The 25,012-nt window shown below is 40.8% G+C and overlaps 1 protein-coding gene across 2 annotated transcripts in view; it reads left to right on the top strand.

Moving 5' to 3' along the window:
* The window catches only part of LOC135942532 (Krueppel-like factor 6), a 111,273-nt gene that overhangs the window by 68,107 nt on the left and 18,154 nt on the right, over positions 1-25,012 (top strand). For both annotated transcript variants that reach the window (XM_065488680.1, XM_065488681.1), the window contains one exon: positions 12,306-12,365. In XM_065488680.1, the coding sequence (XP_065344752.1) occupies positions 12,306-12,365 (60 nt within the window). The remainder of the gene's footprint in view (positions 1-12,305; positions 12,366-25,012) is intronic.

Here is a 25,012-nt window from a genome sequence, read left to right on the forward strand (position 1 = left end):
CAAAAAACCGATCTCAATAAGAGCAGAAAGATTTTGTAACAAATTGCAATTGCTTTCTGCCGAGTCAGTTAATTTTTGCCGTAATTATACTCGGCTTGCTCAATCCGACGTTAACTCACGGCAGAATTCATGCGATCAGCATCAAGAATTTCACACAATGGTGAACTTTGCGGTGCATGTTGCTATAATCCACTGGGTCACTCGACATGCAATGTTATACACTCGGTTTCTAACGAAGTTGTGTGCAAAAAGCGGAGATTTCCCTCTCGTATATAGTAGTAGCAGCCAGCAATCGACTTTAATAAACCTGCAGAGAAGTGAATTACTCTGTTAAGCAAGCAAATAAAGTGTTACGTCATCCTAAGAGCCAAGGGCACGCCTCTATGATGAGAAAATTGGTGGAAAACGGCTGCAAAACTATGATTATCACACACGATCTCGTGAAAAGCGTTGCCCGCGCTCTTCCCATTCGGCCGACGACGGCTAATGGTGAAAAATATAGGGCAGCCCTAATCTCTCATGCTCGGCACATTCGTTGTTTTTTATTTATTCTTTTTGTTTGCTGCTGCTGCGCGGGTGTGCACGAGAGAAAACGAATTGTACTCCATAAACTTTGGGATTGGCGTCCGGGATGCTGGTTTTGCTCACTTTTCACCAGCATTATACGGCTCGCGGCAATTTGCATATGAATGGGCCGAGAGCGAGACCTGTCTTCATATTTTCGCAACCTTTGGCCCCGCTCATACGAGTATATGTATTGAGTGAATGAGCCGAAATTTGGAAAGTGGATTCATATTAGCGGGATTGATAATTAATTTTTTATTGCTTACGTAAAGCAGGCTTCATGCACATTCACTTCAGGTTGTATTAATTTGCGTAATATTTGATAAAAATTGCAAATTGCGCAAGCTTAAGCTCCGAAGGGTTTGCTTGAGAAATCGAGGTGTCAGTGTGATTTATAACTTAATCAATGAAAAGTGTGTCAGTTCTTGCATGAAAGGACTATGATGCATCTTCAAAAATTTACTTGATAGTTTTTTTTCCATTTGAATTAAAAAATCATGGTTTCTAATAACGAAAATATTTATTTTTCAACAGTAGAACGATTTATTGTTTTTGATTTACAGGCGTTGAAAAAGAAAATATTCCATTTTTTCCGGAAGGTTTACATGACATCAACTGAAACCAACAAGTAATACAGCTGGGGCCAGATGTGCGATAAAATTGGTTCGCACTGCGCAGATCCAAGATGGCGTCTGAATGTGGGAAACAAATGGATTGCCGTACGAAGTGTCAAGAGTTTGTTTTTACGATCCAAAAGACACAATTAGTTAAGAGTAATGCAAATTATGTCAGAATATTGACGAAAACTTGGTTATTTTTCGCTCATTTTCACGTGACCCTTTTTTCGCGCCATACTCCACCGGACGCCATATCTGCGCGTCGCACGAATCTGGCCCCCGCTGAAGTAGTATACTAATTAAAGGTTTCCAATTGTATTCATCTAGCGTTCAATTTTAATTAAGTACCATATCCTGGGCTTCAAGTTCTATTTTTTTATTGTTTTTAATGTTTTTTAAGACTGTCTTGTAAGGAACTCATCTTTGGACCGAGTCAGAATAAATTTCAGTTTTTACGTGACGTGTTGAATATAATTTTTTAAATTTTTTTATTCGTATTGACCAATGCTCACGTACCTTTCTGCTCCTAGCCATCATCCTCGGATGAAAAGTCTCTGATTTGCATAAACAAGGCGCTCAGGGTGGCTCTGCGAGGAGATCGAGTGTCAGGTGAAAAGAGGATTCGCCCACCGCGAGAAAACGCCCTGAGAGTCGCCTCGCCTGCGCTTCGATGCGTGCAACTACTAACTAACTCTCTCAATAATAATCTCACTCGGCGGCGCGACTCGGGCTGTCGCGCCGGCACCAACGTACACACACACACGTCCGTTTAAAATTCATTTGTTCATTATCGCCAATTAATGGCCTCGCTGCGTGCGGCGGCACAGTCCGCAACACTCGAAAAGCTGCCGGATAAATAAACGACCTACTGCTGGCGTGTGACAGCCGACCCGACGCAGCAGGCAACACACACGGAATGGAATATGGGCGCTGCCCCGGCTGCCGCGCAACGATTGTTTTGTTTTTCAAATTGCCCCAGCGTTTAAGTCACTATAGCCTTTCAATCAACGGCCGAATTTTGAAACCCGAGATACACACCGCGAGCGTGGGTGTCGGAATTTTTTTTCGCCAGCCCTGATGCAGAATCTGAGAGCATGATAGATGACTCAGCACTTTCTTCCGTCGGAGAAAGAGAGATAAGTACCGGAGCTTTGGCGGAAAAAACCGTGGGACACAAATAATGACGTTGCTGCTTGGAAGGTGATGAAAAATGCTACACACACACGCCTCTCGGTGTTTGCTCAAAAAGAGGATTGTTTGAGCTAATTTTCGTGGCGCGCTAGAGATTCGGACTGCTCTCCTTATGCTCGAGCACGGCATATTATTTATTTGCTCATTTTCTCGGAGCATGACGAATGCGTAAGTGGTGGTAATGTGGCAGTGAGAGGCACACAATGTGATTACGGCCTGCTGAAATAAAAATCACACCTCAGCAGTTTAAGATAAGAATAAGAAAGAGTGCGCCAGTTTACTCCATTATTTATTGCGTATATGTGTGTGTTTTTTTTTGCAGCGTGCCTTCTATACGTTTCGCAATCGCGCTCAAGGATTCAACAAATAATATACCTTTAAAGAGGGGCATGAAATTATAACCATCGCGAATTTTATGCCTAAACTTGTATTATGCTTTGTTATTGTTAGTCTCGAACCAGGAAAAGTAATCAGTATAGTTGCCTCATTGTTTCTCAAATGTTCTTAGTTCTGTAATTAATTTAGTAATTTTATTGAATAGATAATGAGAATGGTATGGTACTCTCAGTTATTTAAAATTGCATAGATATAAGCTAAATTTATTTTGTTACTATCAAATGATTAATGTGATTTGATTGGAACACATGGATATATTTTATTGAATTGATTTTGTTATTGAAAACCGTGTGTATAATTCACGAAGTGGAATGATACAGGGCAACAATTGAAAATTATTTGAATTGTTGGATGCCATAAACAATTGATCGATAAACAATTTGTTCACCAATTCGCAATCACAAAAAAGGATCTTCCTGCAGTAAAAATTCAAATTTTGCCAATTTTCTCCAAAATGTACAGTGCTTGAACATATTTTCTTGGCATATTTCGATTCCTCTCGTCGAGATCTGTCCAACGGTGTCTGCCATTTATTGGGGAAACTCTTGGGTTTGAAATTAAATCGGATTTCAAGTAAGGAGACAGCCATTACCATTTGAAACGCACGCTAACTTTCCAGCCAATTTTCCCAAAAAATTACAGTGCTTCTTAGGTCAATTTAGGCTTTAACTGAATCCTAAGGGATGAGTTTATGCTTTGGCAACAAGCATTTTCCAGACTTTTGCAGTATATTTCCACACCCATAATATTTGTGTGCGGACTCGAAATTAAATCGTTGCTCTTTTTGTTTTGTATAAATTTAATAAATGACAATTAATCATATTATGAATGGATAAATATAAGAATAATGTTTTAAAAATCAATCAATCAACAACTTTGTTCGTTCGAAGCAGTTTTATCGATTACTATCAAAGCATTGTAGTCTGAAGGTGTCCGTCGGTTCATTTGAAATAATGGTAGCACGCTGGTGATACATCTTGAAATGCAAATCGGCAGCTCTCTTGTGGCGAAGAGTTTGTAATCTCCTCTGGCGAGCAAGATCATAAACATCGGGTTGGTCTTTCTCGCGCAGCTATTATTGCTTTACACTCGGCGCGAATGATTTACCGCGGATCAGGTTGTTCCAATCGACATGCCTCTGATACCGTGCTACCGTCGAGCAGGAAATGCACTGATAAAATTCATAAATATGCGAATATAAGCCGTTAATCTAAACTAAGCTGCGTGTCCTCCAGCAGCAGGCAAATAAATAATTAGAGCCGCAGCGGCGGGATAAATCATGCGATCGGCTGTGTGTTAATTCACGGCAGTTGCAAAAATGCATAGCTCGACGACGGGCACTGGGGTGTGCATAAATCAACTTGTCCCGCAGGCATATGTGTGCAAATAATACATAAATAAATCCGAGGCGTGTTAATATGTGCGCGCGGTCGAAAAACGAAAAGCTCTCATTGCTCTTATCCTTGCCCTAGTCAACTCATTAATTGGCCATTCTAATTGGCCGCGTTTACATTGTCTTTCTCATTCAATGGGTGCTGTTGATATTGAGATATACGACACCCATTATACATATTACGGAACGGCAAAAAGCGGCGCGAGTTGGGTGTCACGTGCAAATCGCACCGCGGGGGTTCCGTCGGCGCTGCATGACAAATGCTGCACAAAAACGGCGCTTTCAACGGCAATAATTGACAGCACTGCAACTACTTTATTGATAAAACCTAATCGATAAGATTGATCTTATTGGATAAGAATTACTTATCGCTGCAGTTATTTTTCATAATTGTCGTGCAGATATAATTTACTGTAATAATTTATCTCAGCTGATTGTGGATTGGTAACTCATAAATTTTGTGAGCCAAACAAAAAATTCACGTCTTTGTCAAAATATGTTTTTGAACTTTTATGGTTGGTGCGCTCATTTGAAGTCCAGCACTTCTTCATAGCACGCACATGAAATCGCTTCATCCGCGAGCTGGACGTAATTGCAAAATTACGTGCTTGTAAATCACTTTTCAAACGAGCTGACAAAAACGACTTGTTCGCAGGCGATAAATTAGTTCTCGGCTTTAAAATTCATATGTTTGATTTTCCACAGCGTATTTTTCTATATCGGCGGGCAGTTCCATTAGCTATTGCATAAAACAAATTTCCTGGCAAGTGCGTATAAATTACCATTTAGTCCGAGACACAGAGCATTAAATCAGGCTTAAATGCATTAATATCAGTGCCATAAAGCGAGCCAGCCGCGAAGACTTAAGAGCACACAATAATCATTCTCAAAGTGGTAATTAATTTCGATCATTAAATAATTATTTACGCGGCTGTGCCACAGCAAAGGTGTAATTGTCGCGGTAATTACCAACAATAATGTAATCCGCGTCAGTCATCAACGCATCTCTCTGAGTATTAAATCGCACGCGGTGATTATGTCTCCCGACTTGTTTTTTGCTCTCGGACTCGCGGCTGCGCCGATTGCATTTATCATCCACGATTCCGTGATTTATCGATGCGCGCGTGTAATTAATGGCGAATGATTATTAATATTTATTGCAGATTTAATCGGTGCAAATAATAAATACGTGTGTTATGTAAGTAATTGCCCGGTAATTTAATCCCGACGCCGGCGTGATTTTCGCGCCACTGACCTATAGTCGAGCTTCGCACTATGCCTCGCTAGGAAGCAGGGCTTAAATTTATTCAATTTCTCTCGCCGCCAACATTAAATATTAATTCGACTTTAATAGAGCAATAATAAGAGAGTACGTTCGCTTTGGCCAAATATGCAATTACGGCTGCAATTACTCCGTAAATTACAAGTTTTGCCTCGGAGAAAAAGGTAACCGGCGGTGTGTTTGCCACTTCCAATGTGTACTCCAAAGATTGCAAATATATTTATCCATTTATTTGTAATTATTCCTGTTAAGATGAGAAGCTGTGGGTAGCTAGTCGATCTCTCACATTCAATTTCAACATTTTTTAATGGCAAACGGAAACTATAGAAGAATCAAGTTAAAGTTTAATTCAGTTGAAGAAATTCTTACATAAATTTCTGCACCTATCACATCGAAAAACCATTTTTTAATCTAATAAAACTCTCGACATTCTATTAATGAGTTGCACGCATTTTTAATATTGTGGTCAAGTGCATATTTAGTAACAGAGAAAACTTAAAAACCAATTATCGGAAAGAAACACGAACATGCCATGCAGCAAAGTGGGACAAATTAGAGTGTTATCAGTGAAGTATTCATTACTTGGCGAGCGCTAGTCTTGTAAGGCAAAGGAAAAGGCTGACAAGTGAATTATTGCTCTCGAGTGACGTCCTAGCAAATAAATTAAATTTTAATTGACACAGTGAGACAAAGAAATCATTTCACACGCTCTTTTGATCACAAAACGCACGACGTTACGCGTTTCTCCGCCGCCGCCGCTGCCTGCAAAAACACGCGGCCGCGCGTTGAAATTTATTGGACTCGTTTCAAAATCTTTCAATTCCGCGGGAAAAGCAAATAATTGCCGTGGAAAGGCAATACATAAAATGTTGAGCGCGAGGCAGGTGCTCGCGGAACAAAAAGCCTGCTGCCGTACGTTCGTTCGCTTCGTTCGCTCGCTCGGTTGTACGTATACAGTGTGCGTTGTTATTATTGTGTTGCATTTGCGCAAAGTGGTCCAATAAATCATTGCAGCTGGATCAATATAAAAGTCACTTTTCCTTGTCAATAGCCGCTTATTGGCCGTAATTAATGATGGATTGCGCCGCTTTTCCAATTACACGAGTGCTGAAATAATTACAAGGAAGAGCTAGCCCCACCGGTGTAATTTTAGTTTTTGCGGGAGGCGCGATATTAATAACGGCCGCCGCCGCACTTCATAACTTACCGCACTGGCTTTTAATCAGAGCTCTCGTGAACCGCGTGCGAGAGAGCTAAGCTGCATCCGCGGTCTAAACACGCATTAGAAAATAATTGGATAATTAGGGACATCAGCTGAGAGCTCTCTCCGTCGGGATTTTGACTAATCAGTCGCGTCGTTGATGTAAATTGCTGCCCTGCGCGCACGCTCTAATTTTCTTGACCTATGCGAATTTGCCGCGTCGATTAGCCTCGACGAGGCGTAAAATATTAAGTACGACCGCCTTATTAATTCCGATTATTTATATTTAAGTCGCACAATTAGCAAAAGCACAAATACAATGGCCTAAATGTTTGGTTCCGTTAAGAAAACAATGACAAAGATTTTTTGGATATTATAGCGAGGGGTGAAACAAGTACACCCTGAAAACAAGTTGGCTCGTCAAGGCACACATCAAGACGAGTCAAACAGTATTCAGTTTTTAAATTTCTGATAAGTAGAAGCCGAGATGTCGCGTTCACTTGATTTTTCGATGAAATATCTCAATAAATATCACCTTTGCAAAAATATCTGGCTAGATTAACTTGAAACATTTTTTTCACAAAGTTAAAACCAATTAAAAAAATGTGCTTATTTTTCAAAATTTGTTTTGAAACTCAAAAGAAGCCTTACAGGAATTACAAAATTACTACCTTTCCCCTTTTTCAGGATGTGATCAGTATTAATTCTCCTCATCAACTTAAATTTGGAAATTATCCACAAGAATATTAATCATGTTCCACAATGGCCAATGAGATTTCAATCGATGTCATCTTAATTTCTAACTCATTCTTTTCAAATTCGTGAAATCATCCGATGACTCAGGCAAAATTCCAACTCGTGTGCTAATAAACATTATTTATTTCGTATCACTCTCGTGCTGGTCACGGTTTTGTGAGTTGTATTTAAATGGTCCATTAACGCGGCTGCGACCACCCCTGAGAAATTCGCGAGGAGGTGTAGCCACGCCGATAATGATGAATCGCGCCAGCTTGCGGCCGACTTATTGTTCGAAAAACGGCAGCTCGTGAAGCGGGAAAGCTTTCGTATACATGCAGCACACACAGATAATCTGCGCCGGGATATTCATGCGCACGGCCTGTGTTTAGTGTTTACTCACTGATTGATGGTTAAATAATTACATTCCGCGCGCACCAATTATTATTGAGTTTTTAATCACGAAATCAATTTTGTAGCATGGAAGCGGATTTGCGCGCACACTTAATAACCCACTTTGCTCGCCGCAAATTGATAATAAATCAACGCCGGGTTAAGTCGAGTGACCAATCGCGCCGAGTTGGTTTTTCAGCAAATTGGTCCGATCGGGTGACTTTTTTAATCGCACTGTATGAACAAATAATTCAAGGTTGCTGTCAAACAGCTTAACTAAATTTAATTGTGAATTGCAGGATTCGATAATTTTTTTTGACGAGTCAAGGTGATGGTGGCGTTTTGACTGATTCGAGGGTTTTGCAAAGATTTATTTTTTCATTTTAATGAACCATAAAGCTGTCAAAATGTTATTAATTAACTGAGAAAAAATATAAGGAAACTTTGAATTTAACCGTCGAAAGAACGGGTTTTCAAGTTTCGGTCTATTCAGTTTGATTTTATTTTGTCAATAAGACTTATTCGCTGAATATCTTTTAAATTAAACGTCTATTATAAAAGCAGCCAGTATTAGCATTATTTTGGGCTATTTTTAAACATATTTATATCCATTTTAATGCTCTAGATATTCTCTAATTTTCGATATCTTGTATTAATTTAATTTTGATAGTTAGTTTTCTGTACGTCGTTTACTCCACAATTTATTTAGAGAATATGATTCTACATTCTGTTGCAAGGATTAATTTTTAAATTAAAATTACCCGGAATAAGGTCAAAAAGCGCAAATGAAATTGTAAGAGTTCCGTGCAAGCAAGGTTGGTGCTTACCACACGGCCACCCATCGATTATTGATCGGGATATAAAGTAATAATAGAATTAAAGTACCATTATCCGCTAACAGCGTATGAAAAAGAGCAATCAGCATTAAGATGCAATGACCTGCGGGACCCTTTCCATTCATGAAATAAGAACTGCTCAAGTTTAATATACAATATGCGTTTGTTAATGTCCGTATGGAGCTGAGAGAGAGGATATTAAGTGCACATATATACACGTTATAGAAAAGAAGCAGCACACGCTGCGGCTTCTGTTGTTATATCTTCATAATGGTGTGTGTGTGTGTGTGTGTATTCCCTCCGTTTATTACCTTGTGGCTGGGTGGTCTCGTTTTTGAAGCGAAGCAGCAGATCTTCCATCAATTTCATATTCCTAAATGGCCATTCGCATTTATAAAAGCGCTCCTGCAGTTTTTCTCGTGGGCCGGCCTGCCTCCGACGTTTCTCTCTCAAGGGGATTTGAATGCCCACAATCCCCGTGTTGCGAAACGATCTCATTGTTGGCTCTGGCTAAAAGCGCCGTTGTGCGTTTTTCTATTGGAAATAATGAGAAATTTTATAAGGCTCGTGCCAATCGGAAAACAAACACGGCCACGGGCGCATTTTGCACGTTCGCAATCGTGTGCTTGTGTGTGTGAGGTCCTATTAATGCATCAGAAATTTTAATACCGAATAATGACATGCAATTACGGTCGTTTGAGATGAAAGTGTGCGTCGCTAGAAATTCTTTCGCTCTCATTATTCATATTGAGAGCGCGCGCCCGCGATGCGAGATGGAAAAGCTTGGCATTCTTCTTGTCCGCCGCATATTATTCTAACTAAGCCTTTGAGACGGCGCGAATATACGTATACAATTATTCGCCAGACCGAGCGTTTATTTGACATGAATAGGGCCAATTAAAAGCAAAAAACGGCGCGAGGCGTCACTGCAGCAGCGGCCGTTCCGACCAGAGATGTGCATCTGCAGTGAAATCACGTACTCAATTGGCAATTCACGTCAATCAATAAATTCAAAGTGAACCAACTGATGCAGCAGCCCACAGGCACTCGGCTGGTCCTCTGCAAAATCCCTGATGCTTCGTTTGTGCTGCTCAAGTTTGAGAGAAATTGAGTCTTTAAATATCTGATTATATAATATTGCACTTAAAACAGAAACGGTTTAAAACTCTCTAATTGCTATTCTTGTGTTCCCTTCAGATCAAAACCTTTCGCAGGTTTTTTTTAGCCAGGGTAGAAGTCCTCAAGTTGCTAAATTTTCATCTAATTTTTTTTCTAAATGTATTTTAGATTAACACCTTGTGGGTAACATGACAATTTTAACGTACGCAAAATTTAAATTTATGTTTTTAACTTTGTTTATTTTAAAAGCCATAGTCTTAGCCCTCACGTAATTCGTTAATTGACCAGTTGTTGTATAAAACCTTGGTGTTTGAAGCTTCCAACAGATGGCGCCACCATTTACTTTCGTAATAAATTTAATTTTATGGCACTTCCGCTGAGATTTCAGACTCAATCCTGCTACTGTGCATTCTTCAATTAATATGCTCTCTTTTTACATGCTGAAAACCAAAATTAGTAAAGCCAATCACCGTAGAATCATGACAAACTATTTTTTTAAATATAAAATCTTTTCCAACGATTCTACAGCGAATGGCTGGACTGATTTTTGTTTTCAGCACGTCAAAAGAAAGCATATTAAGTGAAGAATACACAGTGGCAGGATTAAGTCTGAAGTTGTGGCGGAATTGCCTTAAAATTAAATTAAAAAGGAGAGTATACGGTGGCGCCATCTTTTGGAGGCTCCGAACACTAACAATAAGGGTTTATGCAACTGGTGAATATATATTTTTAATAATTTGATTTTTATTGTAAACCAGAAATATTTCAAATTAGTTTTTACGCTAAACCTAACAGATTTTACAGCCGCAGAAAGTTTTCAAAATTCGAGATCTGTACGTCCATAACTCGAAAACCGCAAATATTGAAAATTTTCCCATTACCATATTATTATCTTATTTTTAGCTCTTATTTTCGGATCAATAGAGGTGTGTTCTCCTTGTTGGATCCTTTTCTGGATCAATCATTTGAAACCCAACACTAATTGCATAATTGCCGGGTTTTTAATTGACGCAGGAAGCGTCCTTGTCTCACTTGAAAAACTGACAGTCTGCTCTGGTGGCCTTGCCAACATATTAATTTAAAAGCGTTCAAATCGGCGAGTACGAGCAAATCGTCTCCATGTATTTCAAGTAGCTGAATCCGTATGGTCTTGCTCGTTAAATTATTCGCGCTGGCTAATTGATTTAAATTGGGCGAACATTGAAGCACACACGACGTGGCAGTGCAGAAACAATTATCGGTCAGGGAAGCAATTGCGGCCGGTCGAGCGTCGGCGCGAATAATATATTCATTTCAGGCCATAAATTTGGCGCAGATATTCTCTCGGCCTGTCGTTTTTAGCAAAGCGAGCCAAATGCGCGCAGACTCACATTCAATTAAATTTTAACGTTTGCCGCCGTAAAACTTAAATGCCACTCGGGCCGCGCGTATTATACAAACTGAATTTCGCCCTCTGGCCGTATCATAAAATCGAGATGAATAATACAAGAAGTGCGGCTCGTGTGTGCGTCAAGCAATAAATATCAGTCGCAGATTTACAGTATGCAAATGAATAAAAAGTGCCGCCGTCGAATTGAAATAATAAACAATTGTTCGCCCTTAAACTGTCGAAGTGATAAACTGGAATAATGGCGGTGCTAAGTGATTTTTACTGCAAGCGTGCGAAATCCATTTCTGGCTGTCAAATAAATTTGCATTTATTTATGCTCGAACATGACTCTCTGTTTTACGAGGGAATAACTATAAATTGACTTGATTTAAATTAGATGTCACAAATTGTATGCGTTATGCGTTCCCTAAGGTGTTAGAAATTGAATTAAAATTTAATTAAAAACCGGTATATATTTTTAAATTTCTGTAGTAAAGTTTAGCTTCCCTCTCTCCTCGTATCTATGTCAAATATTTTTGTTGGAGAATAAAAACGCTATACAAATATTAGAAAAACTAAGTCTCATTGAGTATTTTTTTTTAAATTTTGAAATAAGTCAATTAATTTTTATGAGAGGAATTAAAGAAACCCCTGAAATAATTTATATTAAAAATTACAACTTTGGATATTATTTTATGGCGTTTATTTCAATTAAAAATATCGACTTTTGCTCAGGCTGGAAACCCGGGAAAGGAATGTCGGAACTCGTACTCCAAAGAAAAGCAATAAACTGGCATAAATTCCGAGCGGGAGAGGCATTTCGCACAAAATTGCGGGAGCCGTACGCGGTCGCGAGAGATTCAAAGAAAAGATTGCGCACGGCGAAGCCCATAAATCGAGGCTGCGCGAGCAATAATCGAGAGTCTGTGTAGTTGTTGAAGATCCTGGCCACGTTTTGAGCCTCTGTGACGCGGCGGACCGAGCAGGCAGCAGAGTATTACAAAGAAGACCCCAGCGACCTTGTTAATTCTCACGGAGATGGGTTGGGTCCCACGCCCAAAGCACGATCTCGGAAATTCCTCCCACCCCGGCGCGCATCTCATCAATTGCCCCGTGCATGCGATTCGCCCACGCACAGCCACTTTTTCTGTCTGCTCTGCCGTGCATTCGAATGCGCGATGCTAATTAAGCCCATCTTTGCGCTTGCAGGAGACACCCAGATCTCACCCATGGAGCTCATCTCGTGGTACTTGGAGGCGGCTGCATCAGGTCAGTTTTCCCTCTATTGTGTGCGCATGCATGCTCTCTTTTAATTGTTGCACGTGCGTTGTGCAAACTTTGAGTCACTCGTGTATTCAAGGGCGTTGCCAATCAATCAGCAGGTATACGCTGCATGTGTGATTAATCCAATTATTGCGAAAGAACACAGTGCCTTCTTGGCCGAGGCGTGGTGCAATCTGCATGACTGTGTGAAAAGCAGCTCAGTGACAAAATTAAAGGGCCGCCTGCACGGAAATTCTAATGTTTACCTTTGATTACGGGATAAAGGGCCTCTCAGGGTGCACCAAATCTTCAATGTCTGTTTAAATCGATTAGTGTCTCACAATCAAATTACGACGACACATTTAATTTCCCTACAAAAACCTTTTAAAGCCCAACAATTTTGAGCTCCAACAGCTGATAAAATTTTCTGGTTAAATTTCTCTAATGCCATACGGATCAAAATCTAATCAATGGGCAGTTTGACCAACCAGGAAGCTATTTAGTTGGTCTAGTAAATTAACGCGGCTAGATTATACGAATTTAAATAAATTAAAACACACTGTCAGATTTAATAACTGTTTTCCTAAATTGCCACGCTCGCTCGAAAAGCAGGAAAGGCGGCTTAATTTAAGGTGTGAAAAGATCAGAGATATTGATCCGCGTTTTTTTTAATTCCATTCCCGCGCGAGACACGCACTGCTCTTTCTATATTAGAATTCAGTGAGCGTTGCCTAGGCAAGTGTATATTCAATTAAAAGTAGGTAATTAGTGTATAGCCAGTGCCGAGAGATGTTTTATGTAGATGTTGTTGACGTTCTGCACCGCGGGAAAAAAACAACACGCACGCTCCACGGCGTCTAGTCCAGCCTTCACCTATATTGTTAATCACTCCTCGAGTAGCACACTCGCGTACGCGTTCATTACTTTTTGTGCACACGCGACTCACCGCTGCTGCTGCTGCTTCAATTGAAAAAGCGACTCATTGTGTTGTACAGCCATTTCACGCTGATTTTCGTGGATAATGAGATTCTGTTTAACCTTTTTGCAGCCGGAGGAATCGATCTGGTTCCTTTATCGAGGCGATTCAAAATTGGATTTGATTTTGTAAAAAGCACGCAGGCAAGAAAAGAGAACTGTTGGTCCAGCTTGCAAATTGATTTTTATATGAAAGTCACGATTGCTTTTGGTCACTTTTGATTGCTGTTTCTCTATCGATGCTTTTGTGTATTTCCAATCGAAGATTCTAGAATTAAAATAGACCATAATATTATATACTTTTTGATCGAAATAAAATTATCTAAATTTTTCCCCGTTAGCTCAAAAATTTCATAGTGCCATGATGTACTTCTTAGAGCCAATTTGTGAAAGATCCTTATTTATACCTTTACTGGAAATACTCTAAAAAATAGACAAAAATAAAATTTTCCCAGATTGCTGTTTACTTTTTTTTTAAATTGGTTCAAAAGTTTGGACGCTAATCAAGTGGTGAGCATCAAGTGTCTCATTATTGTAAAATCATGATTTATTTCACAATTTAGGGAATTTTTCCTTAAAATTCTCACTCTTGGATAGATTGCAATGAAAGGCATTGAAATTAAGCAAAAATTGATTTAAATTTTTGAGATATTTGGCAAAATCTGTAATTTAACTGTTCCTCGGTGCTGATTTCATTATTGCACGTTGAAGAAGTAAACTGCTTAGTATCAACTCAATGAAATACTAATTGCCATAGTCAAAAATACAAAATGTACCTAATCGTTTGCTTGTAAAGCTCTACTCTAAATCGTTGAAATCATAAAATACGACCGCCTAGTGTTTCAGAATTAACAAGTACCGGGAAGAGTCCGGTTTAATATCATAACCTAATTTTGGGCAGGGTCAAAGTTCAATTAGTGCTGCCCGCGTGATTTCGGGTTGAGGTAATTGTGCTATAGAAATTATAATCCCACACACGTGACGAGAGTGCGTAATTTTATTGGTCCGTCCAGCCCAAAAAGCGCAGCTTTATGCTAATGCCCGTGGTATTAGCTCAAAATCGGCGTCGGGCGTAATCACAGTAATTGATCGCCATTTTCAATTAGCCTCGCGGCTGATTGTTTTGCGCGGAAATTTGGCCGCGCCGCGCACATCCTGGTCCCGAAAGTGAAATGAGCGCGGTCGGAAAATGATTATATTCGGCACGCCGCGCTCGCATAATGTTTAATTATCATGCCAAATGCACGTTTCTCCACTTAACACGTCATGCGCAGATTTATAGAGTTGCTAAAAAGGGTTTACGAGATTCGTCACGTCACAAAAGCCGGCCGGCCGCTCGGCGAACGCTCGAACCCAAATGCAGCGATTTAATTTAAGGGACATGTGCGATAAAAAATCCACGGATTGTGAAACTTAAACGAGCTGTAAATCTAATGAGCGACTTTGCACTGCTCTTGCGGCTGCTCGGCAGCAATTTTGTTTTTTGCACGCGTCCGCGTGTATAAATTTCATCACGCGGATGATCGCTGTACACTGGTCAGCCGGGAAATTTGTCCAAATTATAGGCGCTGCTCGTAAATTTGAAAGACAAAGTTGTGTTCCGTCTGGCTAATCCTGTTAGCAGCTTTTTTGATAAGAACCGGCGCTAATTTACGCTCCTTGGCAGCCACGCGGATCTTCCTCTCTATCTCGCGCGCGCGCGTCGAGTGACAGGCTTTTAAGACACTGTTCATTAACACAGACCTCCGTGTTGACCGTGTATAAATATTGGAATTTATTTCCAATATTTCGGGAAATTTACAGCTGACTTCACTTAGCGCGTTGGCTTTTGCAACACACTCGAGGACGAATGCATTTATATATCCAGCATGCGCGTAATTAATGATCTGTTTCTATGATAGTGGCGGAGACAGCGCTTTTCTATTTGCGCCGCAGCCGAAGAGAGCGTGAGACAGGTTGCATATTAATTTAGCTGCTGGAGATGACAACATTTATTGGAAGGCAAGCGAGTTGTGGGTTTGGGTGGGGTGGAGTACTTGGTTGCGTTTCTCTCTCTCTCTCTCTTTCGTTCTCAGGCAGCTTCTTAGCTTGATCCCGGATACAAAAGGAGCATCTTCATGTGAGCTGAGAAAGAAAGATGAAGAAGAAAAAGAACGAAAATCGCCGCCGCCTCGTGATCATAATTATACTATTTAGCGTTGGACAGGGCTTAAAAATTGCGTTAAATTCTCTTACTTGCATGTTGCACACTCCATACTGAAAAGAAAACCTCGTCACGAGCTCCCAGCCCAATTGTTCTTAAAATCTTATTTTAAAAATCTTAATATTTAAGATGAGTTAAAAATTAAATGCATCTGTGGTAATTGAGTACGGTGAAAGTGCAAGAAATAAGTTGTTTTTTAATTGCTAAAATTAAGTCAAATTAAAAAATTTTTGTCCTTCATGCACTAAAAAAGAAAATCTCCTAGCCTGTTAAAGCTTGAAAAAAATTAAGCATTGATTTTTGTAAAAGAGACAAAATATTTAAAAATATTTTCCTAAAAATCCAATATTATAGCCTATCAGCTGACAACTGCTAATTTTTATTTTATTTACCTTTTTAACTGGATTAAATTTCAGGAAAGTGCAGCTTTAAAAAAAATCCCCAACACAAATTTTTTTTAACAGCATCAAGTTGAATGCGCCTTTATGATATCATTTTGGCTAAGCACTCGAGTGAAATATGAAATGTCGCTGCTTAAAAAGCGATTAAGGCGCACAAAGGAGGTCGCCGAGGGGTCAAAGTTGCTCGGCGTGATCGCAGCTGCAGCAGCCGTGGCGGCAGTGTCGCGCAGATATTTTTTCCGCGGCACCTCGGCGTCGCAAAAAGAGAAAAATGACGCCGGCCGACTTGTGTCACTTGATAAATTCGGTCCTCGAGATCCGCCTGTGCTTTATTGCGGGCGAAAAAACGGTCCCACGCCTGAGGGTCAGGCCCCTCTTTCTCCTCTCTCACTTCTTGTCAGCCGCAATTTCTCCCTTTCTCGGTTGTTTTCTCGCGGCTGGGCTCGCCCCCACCCAGCCGGCAGCGCCTAATTTTGCGTCGTGTTTGATTATGCAAATTCGCGGAACACCTGTGCAAAGCCATTAGCCGGAGAATAAGTGCCCGTGACCTCCACCCCACCACACCCCGTGCAGACCCTCGCCGACGGCCAAATTGCCAGCTTTCGGCCGTGCTGCTGAAACAATGCCAAGCGCACCGATTATTATTACACACACCTTGGGCTGAATGGGCTCCTCAGACGCTTTTTATGGTGGGTGTTAGTCATTTTTTCGAGCACGATTTTTCGCTGTTTGATCTAATTTAACTGCGGCGCTGCCCCCACCTCGACATGAACTACCTTCTTTTCTGGATAAAGATGCCTTTAATTTAGCATTGAAGGACAAATATGGATAAACATACAGCCTGCAAGCTGCTCAAGGAATATTATGTTGAAACAAATATGCGGTAGTATAATTTATGTAATTCACAATTTAAATACATTTCATTCAGTTCGTACTTCGATTCACGCTTCAGACAATGTAACATTGTATTCAAAGGTAAAACCAGTACGCTGTTCAATCACGATATCATAACTTCTTAGATGGTATTTAAGAATAAGAGCCTTGAGATTCCAGGCTATTTTAAAAAAGAAAATAGAAAAATAATAAAAAAAAACATAGAATTTTCAGCTTTTACCTAATTTTTGCACACCGGGATGAGAGGGATCGAAATCAAGCTAAAAAAATCATTGACGAACCGATAAATTCGGCAAAACCATTATTGCACATTCTAGAGACGTCTGTTGCCAAAATTAACAAACAATAAACTCTATGAACTACTTGCTACAGCCAACAATGCAAAATTTTCTTAATTATAGGTATGTAAAACTCTTCTCTGATATTTTTATATGAGTAAAACATTGCGAAAAGTAATGATGTCACAGATTTTGACGATTTTGCTTGCGTGTCTCTTAGAATATCCGATTCGCATTGTTCCAATGACGCCATTTATTCAATTCGAAGATATGATTTTCTCGTTTCATGTCCTGTAATCCTCTTAGGTGGCATAATACCACTTTATAGACCCTGTATGAGACTCAAGTCAGCTGTGTCGATTTTTCTTGCGTGTGCGGAGAGTGAATTTCATTTAGTGGCCCTCATTACAAAATTATTCGACATAACAACAATTATTTTTGTTTGCCTTCGTGTACTGCAACACTCGAGCGATAAATTACCCGAAATTAAAGTCGACACACCTTCTTTGGATCAGGAATTTTGATGCGCGCTTCGCGGAATCCAAATTTATGCTAAATAGCGGCTGCGGCTATAAGCGCAGGACGATCATTTTTGTTAATGTTTTGTTACAGCCCGGCACTATATATAATACATTCATATAAAAGTTGATATGCGAAAAGAAGTGGATTTATGCGTTTGCTGAGGACACAAGAGAGCGGCGCTGCTTTTTGCAAACGCGCGCGGCAGCACATCAATCCTTGATGCCCGCGGAGAGTGAGCTGTGCGTATGACAATCCGCAGAAAAGGAAACCTCTCGAGCCGGCCCATATATGCAAATAAATTACGCGGACAGAGCAGCGCGGCAGATGTTACGGAGCTCTTGTCGCTTTCGATTGGAATTTACAAGCGAACCCTTTTTGCTCAGCGCAGTCTGAAAGCAAATTTTTCGCGGAGGGAGCCGGCCGTGCGGCAATGAATCAATCGCGAGTGAAAAAATTGCCGGGCTGCTCTCGATATTTTATCGTTTTGTTCTCGCGTCTCAGCAGCTTTCAAAAATTTCTCCTCGAGGCGAGCGACTTGGCGAATTATTTAAAATGCGATTTCAATGAAGTGCCCATAAATATGACAATGAAGTTGTCCTTCCACTCAGCGGGTCCGTTATAAATTTCCATCGCCGAGTGTAATTTTACAAGTGTACTCATAATTTTTATCGGGAACATTCAAATTTAGCAAGGCTACACTCATGAATTTTCGCACTGAAAAGCAAACAGCCCGCAGCCAATCCTGCTGCGCGCTTTGCACCTGTTTTGCCGCGACGCGAATCGCGAAATCCTATATCGGTGTACACGTGTGTATTAATGAAACGAAAGGTATGCTTGCTCGCTGTCCTCTCGGAAATTATTTATTGTTATTGCGCCGCGTGTGTGGTTGCATCATCCTAAATACGAAAATTATTGCCCGAGTGCGAGTGTGTGTGTGCCTGCGACGCATCCTAATATTCGGTACCTCTACCATAAATATCGATTTCTGCTGAAACATGACGCGCAACATGCATTTAAAACGAAATTATGCCGGCCATTGTTTGTCCTGTCAAATAGCTCACCGCCGAATGGCAAACACACGCCCAGCCGGGAGAGAATGGCAGTGTGTTGCTCGTCCCCGCGCCTGCGATTTTCGCCTGAACAATCAGCATTTGCTGGGCGCGATAAGCGTTTGATAGATCTTTATCTCGGCGAGTGCGGCCAACATAATGGTCGTTTGAATAATGACCGCCGCCTGATTTTGCATTCCATTGACCTATTCAACCTGATAAATAAATTTGGCTTCGTATCTCCTTGGAAATTTACGCATACTGTTTAAGGAAATGCGTAGGAGCAATTTCTTTCTTTTACTGCGCTAAAGGAGGAAATTTTTAAATTGATATTGTGCCGCTAAAAGCAATCCATCAGACTATGATCTTCCAACGGTGTCGGCTACTTTCCAGGAAAATAAATTAGGACTTATAGATTGTTGATTGGCTGTGCTGAGTCAGTTCTCTTTATATACACGAGTTGAAATCATTGTTGCACGTGCGAAAAAGATCTATTTATTTCAATTTTCCTGATTCAATGCAAATAAGCTTTCAACGAGACAAGCTGATTTTATTTTATATATTTCAGAATTTACACTCGTTGAATGAATTACCATACAAGAAGAAAAATTATGTATTCAGTAGTGGTTTGAATATTTTAAAGAAGAAGCCTGCGCCAGATATCTATGAATAGAAAAAGTGCAGAGTGCGGAAATTGTGTGGTCTGCGCGCTACGTATTGGCGATAAATTTATTCAAAGCGCTCGCGAAACGACGAGAGCATGTACATTCCGAACATTAAAATATGCGCAGGATAAAAAAAGCAGCGCGCACAGCGGCGATTTGAATTGTAAATAAACGTCCGCGCGCGACAATCTGCTCGCTATTTGAAATAAATGGCTCGGCGAGATTGGCCAGCTAGAGCAGCGAGAGAATGAGAGAGCAGGAAAGCATTGGTGTCTTTATCTGCGCTCAGAAGCAGAAAGCTTTGTGTATACATTTTTACGCTCCGTGGACACACCTGAATATTTTTCCTTTTTCAAAGATCGCGACCTTTTTCTCCAGTGGCGAGCCAGAACGAGAAGAAAAAGCTGCGTGAAAGCTGCTGTCGCCGCGCTGTTGAAGAAATGACGCCCATCTTTTTGTCTGATTTTTTGCTCCAACCCTAATTGTGCCGCCGCGAAAGAGGGGACGACATGCACATATTACTATTATTATATACACACGATGGCCGGGAACATCACAAAGGGCTCGCTGCCGCGTGTAATTTGGATGTTTAAATCGCCGCTGCTGCTGCATGGCCATCGGCATCGTTTCACAGGAAATATTTCGCCCGTCATAAAGCACCGCAAATCGCTTTTTGTCTTTTTTGCCATGCCTGGTAGAAAGTTTGCTTTTCCATTATCGCTGAATTTTAATTCACTTAGCAAAAAATTGTATTTCTTTGCAGCTTTGCTAACAGCTAATGCCTCTAAGTTTTTTTTCCTGATAATTGAGGCGCCGTGGCATCGATTTCAAGAGCTGGGGACCTGAGCACTTTAAATTCGCAAACCTGCAATTTTTCCCGATTTTTTGCTCTCCCGCTGCGACGTTTTACAGCCGTCGTAAATCTCAAAACTTAATCCGGCAGGGTCTAGCTACGCCTGGTTGTTTGACTTTATTTTCGGAGCATAAATTAAAAATTAGGACACTGCATAACTCTTTTTACCGGCTCGTAATAAGCACTCGAATCTGCAGTAAAAAGAGCACTGCATGCTTTGTGTTTTTTCGAGCACGCAATAAAGCCTAATGTAAAAGCTCATTACCAGGCATTAATGTCTTCAAAATTAGCAGGACGGGTGTGGTCCACGATAATGACAAGTCAAGCTGAGGAAATACCGGCAGCCCGAAATTAAATTACGGCCCATTTGCCATTCTGAATGAGAGCAGCAGCTGGACTCTGCCGCGTTTTTATTGCCAAGGATAAAATAAATACACATCACAACATTATCATACGTATTTGCCCTGCGATCCAAGGCGAGCGCAAATAAACACTTACGCGGCGTACACGTCTAATGACCATTTCTGATGCGAAAAAAAATATATAAACAGCTATATGGCCCTCGGCCGAATGCAAATAAAAAGCAGAAAATTCTATCAACAGCAAAGATCAGGGGCGTTTCCTCGACATTTTTTCTCGCAATCATTTGCGTTGATTAATTTTTTTCGCCAAATCTAGAGTTAGTTATTATTCATTAATGCAAATTTGAGTAGCCTGTAATTTAATTTCTAAATTCGAAAGATATTCAGGAAAAAAAATTGATGAAATATTATACCACTCAGCATGATGCAAGCCGCAAACTAATTGATTTCGAAACGACAAATTGTCTCCCCGTCTCTGTCAAATAAACACACTCTGGAGTGGCATATTATTTGGACAAATTGCTTTGTTTTTATAATGTTGCCGATCAATCATTTAGCTTTAGGTGAGGTTTACAAGCCTGGCAGGATATGTCTGTGTGTGAATTGCATATTAATAGAGACCTACTCGTGTAATAAGAGGTGTTTTGAGGGAGAGGCGGCTCGGCAGATGGAATGGCTGTGATATTTCAACTTGTCATGTGTCACTTGGTAGGTGTCGAGATTAAATTAATGAATCGTCACAACAAGCCATAATATAACCTAGATGGAGGCATCTCAGCGGCATATGTATGCGGTCAGCGGGCCCGGGAAAAGTGAATTATGTGAACACGGTCCCTTCTTTTTCGTACAAAAAGGCCAAATTGATCAAATTTATAATGGCGGCCGTCCCCCGGGAGATCGGGTATCGCGCGCGTGTTTGTTTTCGTCCCTGCTTTTGCATACGATTTATGGCGCAGATCTGAGATAATTGATTATTTTATTAACTGAGAACGTGGAAAGCGTGTTCGATCGTAAAGTTTCCCTCTTTCCGCGGACAAAAGCAGTTGTTTCGGGAGCTGCTGTTGCCGGTGCCGCCGTCTCCGCCGCCGCCGCTGCTCCTCCCTGTTGAGTGTGTGTGTGTGTATAGCCGAGCGGCTTTTATTTCCAGCATTTCTTTCCAATAAATTACCCGAAGAATAACATGTCGCTTGCGTAGCACATTCTTTTGCCCGAGATTGAATAACATTATAAATCAGGCGCGCTTTAATATTTTATTTGAGAACTATACATGCAGCACGCACATTCTCTTTTTATAATACGTGTCAAAAGGATCGATATTTCAACGTCCTCCATTGTGCGCGCCATTAATTCTGCATTCATGGCAATGACTACAAATTAAAACAACACGCCGCTCGCTCCGCGAGTCCCCTCTGCGTTGCTTCGGTCTCGTTTGACCACCGCCGCGAGTTTTCTCTCCGCGAACTCACTCAAGAGCGGATCGGTCGACTTGCGAAAATGAGCGTTTATGGCCATGCATCAACCGGATTGGTCTGATTAGTGCGTAATTGGTATCAGCATTAATATAATGCAATTAGAGTGTCCCTAACAGCTGCACGACGAATATATCATAGTTGGAGTTGTGCTAGAAAGTATAACTAACTTCATTATCGTTTCATTGTGCGCAATTAATCCGTTATTTCACAATGGAGGTGGAGGAAAGCGTTTCTGCTTCGTATCGCGTGAATGATTTTAAATTGAGTTATTTGCTGGTGGCTCTGAATCTATTTTTTTTTTAATTTAAATCTGTGCCTAACAAAAAAGCATTTTTTAACAGGTAATATTTGTAAAACAAATGATTTACAGCATATTTCTCAGAATTATTGACTCTATGGAACAGTTTATCAGGTATATCTTGTGTTTTACACATTTTGCGTTTAATTAAGTGTTATATTAAATAATATTTTCTCAATAATTAAAATACAATATCGCAAAAAATAAAAGACAAAGAGGGCCTTTAATTTTTTAACAAGATTTAAATATACGTGCGTAAATTTTAATCCAGATCTTCAGATCTATCTCGCTACAAGCTCCAGCAAAGTTTATCATATCTTTCAATCTCGATAAATTTTAAATCTTCGCAGTGACAAAAAAAGAAATGCTGTTTATCATTAATTTACCGGCTTTGATTTTTAAATTTTATTTGTTTATTTTCATCTAAGTCAATATACATGTAAAATGCAATGTCAGGTTATATACAGATGAAAAGGGCTACAAAGCTAGCGAAAAATCGATAAAACAGACCGTAGTCGTCGCGATGCGCCCGTTCGAATTTTACTTAGCACTATTTTGGACGATCACAAAACACTTTAAAAATCACTCCACAATTGCTGCTTCAGAAGAGCGGGGAATTGCGCGGCGGTGCTGTTTTTGAGCACAGGTGGCAAGTCGTTCCAGGGTTTTACGACCCTGAAAGAAAATGCACGTTGGCCGAAAACGCTGCGAGTCGGGGGTGGCTGTAAGCGCGGGTGCAAGGCGTTATCACCTCTCGCGCGCGCATTGAAGTCAGTTTCACCACACTCACACTTTTTAAAAAAGTTCAGGTCGTTGTATTTTAGCAGCATTAGGAAAGGCATGATATTTTGCTCGCGGATCGGCGGCGGGTTTCGGCCGTAGATAAAGTGCACTGCAAATTTTAGGGCAGAGAATTTTATCGATAGCAAGAACCGCAACTTTTCCGCATTCACATCAATCGCCATTGTGTCGAGGAGAGCGCTGCATCCAAAATGCTATGAATGAACGCAAACCCTTTTCAACGCGATTCGCGTTGGCAAAGTGCGCGGAGAGCATTGTTTGCGCCTCTCGTGAGCAGCGTCGCCGCCCGCGGGCATTTCGGCGCGCTGCTGCATAAATCAAGAAAGGGCTGGCGCACTCGCGAGGTGCCCCGTCCAATTTCATTATTTGATCGGCGGCAATGATGTGGCAAAAGGAGGTGCAAGGTTGAATCCCTATTCACGCGGCTGAATCGAAAGAGCTGACACGCTGGAATTAATTAGTGGCCCAGCCTCACCTGCGTGTGAGAAAGACCGGTGCATCCGGAGCTTTATGCTCCTTCCTCGCACTCGCCTGAGCTTGGGACCCGGGAATTCTGCGCGATTTGCTGCCTGCGCCGAGATTATTTATCGCACCTGGACCACCACCCATCTCTTGCAGATAAATCACACAAGCGGGGCATTTCCGCGAACGTCTTAATTGCTCCCTTTGTGCGATCTGCAAAGGCGGGTTTTGATCGACGCTGCGATTGCTCTTCCAATTTGTTAACTTTATTCCAGGAACAGCTCTTATTGAGATATATTCTCACTAGTTTAATTTTATTTTGAATTTTTACTGTTGGAAATTTTGGAAGATTAGATCTAAATCTGTTTAAAAAAAAAATTGAAACGGTTCATCGGTAAGTGGGTGCCAAATTATTTGTTTCAAAAGTCCGAGTGAGTGTTAATAGCAGATTTTTAATTCAGATTATAAAAATAATACAATCCACGGGTCCTAAATAACTTCGACAGTGCGAAAAACCCTTCTCGCATCAGCTCATGGACTCATTGTCAATGATGAAAGAAAAATGGTGACAAAAATGTGCTGTTTTATGTAAATAAGGAGCATCATTTTGAACATACGCAAATGTACTCGCCTTACTTGCTGCAAAAAGATGATCTTGTGAAGAAAAAACTGTTTGGGAGCCTCCAATTCTTCTCATTTTCCATTCCAAGCGTATTTTACGTGCTTAGAACCGCAGAACTTTTTAAAAACACACCCTAGTATAATTTCTTTAAAGGATAAAACGTAGAAAATTACTGTTATATGCCGAAATTTTATTGCTGTAATCCTTTCAAGAAGTCAATAGATTCATAATGCAAGGGCTCAAAACCAGGGAACAATTTGAAAACCAGAGTGTTAAGAGAAATCAATACTGGCACAAGCACAACTAAAAAAATCGATTGCACGTGTGTTTTGAAGCTTTGAATTTTTTTCTGGAAAGTGCACTTGACACCTCACCTTTAGCGATGGTAATCTCTTTTGCCTGCCAGTCTCGGAATCAAACAAAGCTTTGCCGTGTCATCACGCAAGGTTGATGTGAGTGGAGGTGAAACCCGATCCACGCCCAAAACAACGCGGCTCGTGCTGCATCAACAGCAAATAAATTTGGCAATAAATATGTATGCTGTACGGCGAAAACGAGAGCTCGTTACACTTTGCGGGCGGAGAGGAGAGCAGGTGTATACTCTTGCCCGTTTCGCGCAAAAAGAAGCTGGGCGGGTGCGTGGGTGGAGGGAATCGTGTTTCGGATGATATCTTCTGACGCAGCGTGTGTTGCGAGATTTACAAACGCTGATCGCACTAATGCCTCTTAAAAGCGGCCCCGGCAATATTTTTCGGCCGCCGCGCGCTCTGATGTGTTTTAGCAGCCATAAAATGCA

The sequence above is a fragment of the Cloeon dipterum genome, chromosome 4 (genome assembly GCF_949628265.1).
Source record: "Cloeon dipterum chromosome 4, ieCloDipt1.1, whole genome shotgun sequence".
NCBI lineage: Eukaryota > Metazoa > Arthropoda > Insecta > Ephemeroptera > Baetidae > Cloeon > Cloeon dipterum.